The sequence below is a fragment of the Eurosta solidaginis genome, chromosome 3, assembly GCF_040869045.1.
Source record: "Eurosta solidaginis isolate ZX-2024a chromosome 3, ASM4086904v1, whole genome shotgun sequence".
In the NCBI taxonomy this organism is placed as follows: domain Eukaryota; kingdom Metazoa; phylum Arthropoda; class Insecta; order Diptera; family Tephritidae; genus Eurosta; species Eurosta solidaginis.
The window spans coordinates 275,923,932-275,933,415 of record NC_090321.1 but is presented as its reverse complement, the minus strand read 5'-3'; the positions used below and the strand labels follow the sequence as shown (position 1 = coordinate 275,933,415).

General features: G+C 37.2%; 1 protein-coding gene across 2 annotated transcripts; it reads right to left on the bottom strand.

Moving 5' to 3' along the window:
- Positions 1–374: 374 nt before the first annotated feature.
- LOC137247184 (putative inorganic phosphate cotransporter) lies at positions 375–4,194 on the bottom strand. Of its 2 annotated transcripts, none has more exons than XM_067778285.1 (4): positions 3,921–4,194; positions 2,205–2,347; positions 1,064–2,143; positions 375–977 (listed from the first exon to the last, which is right to left on the bottom strand). In XM_067778285.1, exons 1-4 carry the CDS (start codon positions 4,036–4,038, stop codon positions 774–776), a joined length of 1,545 nt encoding a protein of 514 aa, XP_067634386.1. In that variant the 5' UTR covers positions 4,039–4,194; the 3' UTR covers positions 375–773. The 2 variants fall into 2 exon arrangements, with proteins under 2 accessions (XP_067634386.1, XP_067634387.1); XM_067778286.1 differs by having other exon boundaries at positions 4,002–4,194.
- Between the last annotated feature and the right edge of the window lie 5,290 nt (positions 4,195–9,484).

Sequence of the window (9,484 nt, the reverse complement as noted above, 5' to 3'; positions counted from 1 at the left end):
AATTTACGCAAATATTGTTCTTTGTTGTAAACTAAAAAAATTAATTAAATTGATTTCGAGTTTAAAAAAATCGGTTGCTGATATATAGCTACCGACGTTGTATCGACCACGTGGGGCAGTAAAAAGTAATCAACATTGAGAGGTTTAGAAAGTTTCGCCACAAATCGCCCGTCAAGGTGTTTTATGAAAATGAAAAAATTTTTAAATTTTCCAAAAACTATCTTGTAATATCTCAACTCAGACGGATTTATTTGACCATTTGTATGTAAGTGATTACAGTCACTTTTCATGTTTACATTCATTGATTGCAAGCACTCGCACAATCATTAATTCTGCAAAAAACAGTTATAGAAATCAGTCTCAAAAAACAACTATTTTTGTTTTTATATTAATTTTATTTTAATGAATAAGACACCGGAAATCGTTGATTGTAAATCAAAAAGATTTCTAAATTTTTTCACCTCTGTTTTTTGACAGCCCATCATTCATTCAGGGGAATACAAATGTAAAAATATTTAAATTTTGCATTCATTAATTCAAAAACTCAACTTATTTATATTCATGTTTGTAGATATATACTCGTTTGTAGGTATTTTACGCAGGAATGCATTTTTCTACATTTACATCACCTTGAACTTAATCTAGAGTCTAGAGCTTACATTATATATAAATAACATCTTTATTATATACATACATACATAAATACTGTACTGTAATGATTGTTTTCTTGAGACGATGCAGTACTTTAAATGACAAGGACATTAAATTCACTCTTAAACTGTTAATTGAGACTCTGCTTTGGTGATTGGCACATCATCTGGTTGAACATTGAGCGGCTTAAGTTCATGACCTTCTGGAAGTTGCTCATCATTCCAAGGCTGCCGTTTTGCTGTGCCAAAGAGAACAAACAATAAATTCCCGACGAAGCTGACAGCTCCCGCAATAAAGAAAATTATACGCCATTGTGTGGGATTGCTCTGAAAATAGAGAAGAGTTCTCGAATCATAAGCCCACACGAAAAAGAAATACTTAAAATTGCTCAGATATTTATATGACTACTTACCGTATCGGTGACCACATGACCAACCACTAACGGAGCAATAATGCTACTCACATTAGCAGCACAATTTGTCAGACTAATCAGATTACCAGCAAAGTTCGGCGCCAAATCTATATGATTCACTTGAAAACCAAGATGCAGTGTTGAACCTAAGCCAATTGTAATCGTTAACAGAATCACAGCCATATCAGCTTGTTCACGAGTCATATAAGCCAATCCAACTAATGTGATCACCGGCACCCATTGACCAATCGTATTAAAAAGTTTACGACTTACTGTTGGACTTAAATGGTTACCCTTCTCTATGAAATCATTTATCGGCCCACAAGCGACGCCCAAAATCATCATGGCAGTATAAGGTAGAGCTGATAGCAAAGCATTACTTTTAATATCTTTACCAAGTACAGTTTTCATGTATGTTGGTATTTGAGTTAGCAACGTCCAAAAGCACCAGGATGATGCAACATGTGTTGCCATTAGTACTAAGAATGCACGCGATGTGAAAATTTTCTTCCAAGGTATTGCTATATTTGACTTTCTTTCATTTTCTGAAAGGCTGTCTCCTAAAGATGTTTCGATAAGGACACGCTCCGCAACACTGATTTTGGTACATTCACTAGGTGAATTAGCACCCCAAATAATCCATATGAGTACCCATAAAAGACCAAGACCACCGGGTATATAAAAAATACTAGGCCAACCCATTGAAGATGAAGCGAGTATGCCGCTCGAAGCCAACATTGCAACTATTCCAATTTGTGAACCCGTATAAGTGTACGTCGCCAAGGAGGCGCGCTCATTCACGGGGGCCCATTTGGCTAGTAAAGTATGAATTGAAGGCACACAGACACCTTGACTTAATCCTTGAAGGACACGCATAAAACATAACAATTTCCAATCACCAACGTTAACTCCTAATGGCGTTAGTAATGCCATTATGCTGCTTATAGTCATAGAGGCGAGCAACATTATTTTTCCACCAAACCGACGTGCCAATAAGCCCCCAGGAATTTGTGTACAAATGTAACCCCAAAAGAAACTGCTTAGTATGCGCGCTTTTATTGCCTCTGACCAGTTGTATTCCTGTCAAATGGCATATATGCAGATAATTTTAGTTCATGTTGTATTTTTTCTTTGCACTTACTGGAAAATTGGGATTCGCTGATTTCCTATCCATCATGGCAACAACAGCCACAGATAAGTTCACTCGCATCGCAAATGCCGCAGAAAATCCGAAACACATTATAAAACATTGTACGTGACGTCTACCAATTGTCGGTGGTATTACTGAAAATATGATGAGAAAGTTAATTTGTGGAATATAGTTACATATTTTTTGATTATGAACAAGTTCGATAAATATCGCCATAGGTTAGTTGGAACTGGTCGGTCAATAAACACCTCAAATAGGCTGAATGTGTCCATAGTGTTACCAGAATTTGTCTGACGACCAAACGTAAGAGCCCCAATCAGGCGCCAAGACTTTTGTATGTTATAGAATAACTCCGCCCTCTTCAGAAATACTAGAAGTTTACTAGGACAAAGCTTAATTGCTTCCTCGAGACCTGGCATGACACGAACACAGAACGTGTCCAAACGTTTCTTCCTGTGACGCCAGAAGGCAGTGTCCAGTTAGTATACCCATGACTAATATCAATAACTTCGAAATATAGCAATAACGCTGCATTTACAGCAAAAGATAATGTGACGAATATTAGTGACACTAAGTGATTCTCACATCACTAGTCTGATGCTAAGTAAATGAAGCCACAAAAACAATAAAGCAGGCAGTCACTTGTATCTACATAAACGAATCAATTATTATGTCTACACATATGTACGTACACGCAGCGGAGAAGAGACGCACAAACACATGCATATATCTTATCTGAGATGCTCCCAAAAGTAGGCAATTATCTGTGGAAGTGTCACTCACATATACACGCGCATATGAGAAGCTATACACGCGCATCTGTATTTATAATTTTATAGCAGTAACTAAGTAAATCTGGAAACGTGTAGAAGTATGGAACGAGGAAATAGAAGAGTACAAAAGAGGCATGAAAATCAGTTTGATTTAAGACGCTATCTGGCGAGACAATTTTGCAGTATTGAATAGTGGAGTTATTTATTCAACAGTTTAGCGATTCGAACGTTAGCAGAAGGTTGCAAATAAAAGGAATTTCCGTAAAATCGTTACAATAATATAGCTTTTTCAAAAATACGCAAATATGTACTTGGTTAGGTGGAACATCTTTGAGTAGTTGCACGTGCATTTTATTTTGATTGGCTTTATAAGTAAGGGGGGAATTGCTACTATCTATTTTAACTATTTTTTGTAAACGCCTAATACTTTTCTGGGCCTACTGACAGATGTTCGCTTAATGAAGCAAATGAAACTGTGGGGAAAACTCAATTATTTCATTTATTTAAATTGTGATTCGATTACGTTTCTGTGTGAAATTGGTATTAATTACACTGCTTTTATGCTTTGAAATCATTCTTTCAGGAAAATTTTATTGTAATGCTCTTTGAATGTTAAAATATAACATTTCTATGTATGACGAATGTTCAGAGCACAAAAGCGGTGATATTTATTTTATACTGTTTTCTTGCTTTGGAAAATTGATTCACTGCTTCCTTGGTTGGGAAATTTAAGGTGTTCGAAGCAAATGACAAATTTCAAATCTTGTTTATTTAAATTTGCATTTTTAAAGATTAGATTTTAATTTAATGATTAAACAGGTATCGCAGAAATGTATTGGCATCAAAATTCCTAAAAGGCAGTAAGTGAATATTACTGCCTTTTTTGCTATGAACGGCAGCATATTAATAGTGTAATATGAAACTTATTGCGCACTTGTTTTTATTGCACTATATGTATGTAGATGTCCAATCCTTTTCGCGATACGTAAATGCGTAAGTTTTTTTAATAACCCACATTTTGTTATACTGGCTGAACGCCCGTTGGCTACCATATTTTTGCGGAATAAACTTAAAAAATCACTATTGACGCGACTTTATTTATTGGTACATATGTTTGTAGTTTAAATCGATTAGTATGTTTTAAATATGCTTATCGATTTATTTTAACACGCGTATTGTAACCACCTAACGACTTCGGCGTTGTCTAACTTCTGAATACTAATTGCAATTTTAAGCACCAAATTAATATAACCAAAAAGATAAGGACGATTTATATAAAATAGATATATCTGACATACATTTTAATTCTGAAGCAGTCTGAGGCCGAGCTTCTCTAGTAAAAATTAAAACATATCTAGTACGACTTAGTTCGCTAAGATAACAGGAAATCCTTTCAAACGAAAGTACAAGCAAATAAGGAAGGTTAAGTTCGGGTGTAACCGAACACTACATACTCAGCTGAGAGCTTTGGAGACAAAATATGGGAAAACCACCATTTAGCAAAATGAACCTAGGAAGCCCTGGAATGTGTTTGTATGACATTTCAAATGGAAGGTATTAAAGAGTATTTTAAAAGGGAGTGGGCCATAGTTCTATAGGTGGACCCCATTTCGGGATATCGCCATAAAGGTGGACCAGGGGTGATTCTAGAATGTGTTTGTACGATATGGGTGGACCAGGGGTGATTCTAGAATGTGTTTGTACGATATGGGTATCAAATGAAAGGTGTTAATAAGTATTTTAAAAGGGGGTGGGCCTTAGTTCTATAGGTGGAAGCCTTTTCGAGATATCGACCAAAATGTGGACCAGGGTTACCCAGAACATCATCTGTCGGGTACCGCTAATTTATTTATATATGTAATACCACGAACAGTATTCCTGCCAAGATTCCAAGGGCTTTTGATTTCGCCCTGCAGAACTTTTTCATTTTCTTCTACTTAATATGGTAGGCGTCACACCCATTTTACAAAGTTTTTTTCTAAAGTTATATTTTGCGTCAATAAAACTATCTTCTTTTAAAAGTGGGCGGTGCCACGCCCATTGTACAACATTTTACTAATTTTCCATTTTGCGTCATAAGGTCAACGCACCTACCAAGTCCCATCGCTTTATTCGTTTTTGATAGTGAATTATCGCACTTTTTGGGTTTTTCGAAATTTTCGATATCGAAAAAGTGGGCGTGGTTTTAGTCCGATTTCGTTCATTTTAAACAGCGATCTGGGATGAGCGCCCAGGAACCTACATACCAAATTTCATCAAGATATCTCAAAATTTACTCAAGTTATCGTGTTTACGGGCGGACGGATGGACGGACGGACATGGCTAAATGAAATTCTTTTTTCGCCCAGATTATTTTGATATATAGAAGTCTATATCTATTTCGATTAGTTGATGCCGTTACGGAATACCGTTATGCGAACGAAGTTAATATACTCTGTGAGCTCTGCTCAGCTGAGTATAACAAAAGTCTCGTAAAAGTCAACCCTATTTTCACAACGTGCAAACGTGAAACATATTAAGGACTATGATTTGATTACATAGAATGGGCTGGGTTAACCATAATGTAGCTTCCACTGTGTACAAAACACATGTGATATCTTATCCGTCAACTGCCTGGGAGGATGTTCAAGATAGCTACTTTTTACCATTTGGTAGCGTTTTGACAGGATGTTCAATGTGGTTGCGCATACGGTCGGCTATCTTCAGCGTGTGTTAGAAAGACCTGCAGGATGAGACCACCATAGTAACTTTAAAAATCAGGTGATCCAGTCTATTTTGTAATTTGACATCTACAGGCCTTATTTTATTTCTTTTTTTACGTAAACACTACGACCAACTTTTCCCCATCCCACTGGTTAAGAAGTTTTAAAAAAAAATGTTGGCACTTTTTATACAATTTTTTTTTTTTAATTAATTAAGAAATATTCGCTCACAAAGAAAAATAAGGATGCCTACTCCGGCTTTTAAATTGCGAGCCTCAACAAAGTAGTCCAGAATACGAAAAACTTTAGCGACTTAAGGTTAACGCTTGCTGGCATTTTTTTTTAAAGAAATCATACGATAATCTGTCAAGTAAGTGTCATTAGCGTTAACTGTATCAAACTCCAGTTCAAATATTTCCTCAAAATACCTCAAAACTATAATTGAAGGTAAAAAATTGGATTTAAAAATTGTTTATCGAAAAACTGACGTATACCTTTGGTCTAGTATCGACAAAACTGCGACTCTACAAAGAACGATCGAAAATTAACACACATTTTTATATGAAAATAAATAATAGTTTAAAAAAACTAAAAAAACACGCTTTTATAGCAAACCGAACTAAAAAATAGAAAATAATTTTCAATTAAAAAGAGGTTATATAACAGTAGTAGAAGGCCAAACAATCGTTTATAGTTAATCACCTCAAAATAAAATTATAATAAAATTTAAGTTATTAACAGAATAATTTAATTCAGAGTAAAAAGCGTGGGGTGCATTTGACTACATTTGATATCTTTCCTCTCAGATAGTTGCCAATAGAATGATTGTAACATTCAATATCAAGCATCCCACACTTTTTACTGTGAATTAAATTATTCTGTTAATAACTTAAATTTTATTATAATTTTATTTTGAGGTGATTAACTATAAACGATTGTTTGACCTTCTACTACTGTTATATAACCTCTTTTTAATTGAAAATTATTTTCTATTTTTTAGTTCGGTTTGCTATAAAAGCGTGTTTTTTAGTTTTTTTAAACTATTATTTATTTTTTATTTTTTAGTTCAAGTAATTTTAAAAGTTTTAGTCGAGATTGATGAAACCTCGAAACGCCAGCGGTCCATGGATGAATCCAACCCCACGGCACGGAAAAGGGCCAAGAAGCAGGGAGGCTGGACGCGGTCTTTCGCCGAAATTTCCAAGGGTCGGCAGATCATTGGCATTATAGACGAGAGCAGCGAAGATGGCAGGATCTCGAAACAACAGTGGAAGAGGATCGAGGCCGCGCCCGCTACGGTGGCCGTTAAGGTTAAAAAGACAACCCTGGTCCACCGCCATCTTACACCGATGCAGGGTGGTTCCAGGGCAATGTCAAGCTAATTTCCTGTGGCGACGCCAGGTCGGTCAACCTATATAGGGCCGCCGTCACGCTGATAGGGGTGGTATATCCGGGCGCGCGCCTCAAGGGGTAGTGGAGGCGCGTGATATCCCCTCACACCCAAGGGCTGGAGCCTGGGTTCCAGTGACGCCAACGGACCCAGCTGACATCGTGGAGCTGCTTCAGGAGTACAACCCGCCACAGGTTTGGAAGTCAACCCGGATAAAACCGAGCTTGTTCTCTTCACGAGGAGGTACAAAGTACCAAATCTTACATCGCCAAGAATTGGGGGTACGTTCTTAGCGTTTAGCGATCAAGTCAAGTATTTGGGAGTCATTCTGGATAGGAAGCTATTATGGAGTGACCATATAGTGGAGCAATCCAAGAAGGCAGCAGCAGAGCTGTTCACCGTGCCAGAGGGCAATTGGCACCTCCTGGGGATTCTCCCTTAAGGTGACCTACTGTATTTACACAGCAACTTTGCGCCCGATTCTTCTTTATGGTGCCTTGGTCTGGTGGCCTGCACTAGCTAAAAGTACCTATCTTAAAATGCTTAAAAAGGTGCAACGGAGTTCGGAGCGTGTTAGTTAGGAGTTAAAAGCGTGTTAAACAGGGCTCCAGTATGCTCTTTCGTAGATGTGCCATGCATTCACTTCTATCATTAATAAAGAAATGCGTTTTCGCATTATGTGCAAGGTTTCAAATTTATGGCCATTTGGAGTGGTCACAAGATCAATTGACCTTATGTCCGTTAACCTTATGTGACTCCACCATCACATTATTGCATTGTCATCGAGCCATGATACGTGTGTAAAGTTTCAATCAAACTTATGGCCATTCAAAGTGGTAATAAGGCCAATTGACCTTATGGCCGTTGGCCTTATGTCACCATACCATCACATTAATGCATTGTCATCGGTCCTTGATACGTGTGCAAAGTTTTAAATTAATCTGACTTCTAGAAACCGGTGAAAATTAAGCTCAAAAATTCCGTTACATACAGGCCAAGCTAATAAAAGCGTGTTAATAAAGGAATGCGTTTTTCGCATTATGTGCAAGGTTTCAAATCTATGGCCATTTGGGGTGGTCATAAGTTCAATTGACCTTATGTCCGTTAACTTTATGTCACCCACCATCACATTATTGCATTGTCATCGAGCCTTGATGCGTGTGCGAAGTTTCAATCAAACTTATTATCATTCAAAATAAGGATAATTACCTTATGGACGTTGACCTTATGTCACCACACCATCACATTAATGCATTTTCATCGACCCTTGATACGTGTGCAAAGTTTCAATCAAACCTATGGCCATTCAAAGTGGTAATAAGGCCAATTGACTTTATGGCCGCTGAACTTATGTCACCACACCATCACATTAATGCATTGTCATCGAGCCTTGATACGTGTGCAAAGTTTCAATCAAACTTATGGCCATTCAAAGTGGTAATAGGGCCAATTTACCTTATGGCCGTTGACCTTATGTCACAGCACCATCATATTAATGCATTGTCATCGGTCCTTTATACGTGTGCAAAGTTTCAAATTAATCACACTTCTAGAAACCGGTGAAAATTGAGCTCAAAGATTTCGTTACATACAGGCCAAGCTAATAAAAGCGTGTTAATAAAGGAATGCGTTTTTCGCATTATGTTCAAGGTTTCAAATTTATGGCCATTTGGGGTGGTCACAAGATCAATTGACCTTATGTCCGTTAACTTTATGTGACCCCACCACCACATTATTGCATTGTCATCGAGCCTTGATACGTGCACAAAGTTTCAATCAAACTTATGGCCATTCAAAGTGGTAATAAGGCCAATTGACCTTATGGCCGTTGACCTTATGTCACTACACCATCACATTAATGCATTGTCATCGGTCCTTGATACGTATGCAAAGTTTCAAATTAATCAGACTTCTAGAAACCGGTGAAAATTAAGCTCAAAGATTCCGTTACATACAGGCCAAGCTAATAAAAGCGTGTTAATAATTTTTTTTATATATTGGTTATAGCGATTTTTGGCTCTCGAACATTCGGGTCTGTTGATTTAAGTCCCTCATGCTTTACCTTATTTTATCAACGCCATTTGCGACGAAGATAAATTTATCTATTGAAATGCTCGTTTGGAAAAATCCTCCAGAAAAGAATGAAATATTCTGCAACCCATTCTGGTAGACGGATCTTATATCATATGTAATAATGCCAGTATAATTCAAACGGCTAACATAGCCACCAAATCATTGACTGAAACTTCTGTATACTGTGGGGTCACCTATAAGTTATGAGGCCAACAAAAAACCACATTGTACACGAGTGAAGCGGACAGCTTGTTGCAGCACTATCGCGTGGAGGGAAATTATAAAACTCAGGTCCAAATATGTTAATTCTGGACGGTGTACACACTAACTTTT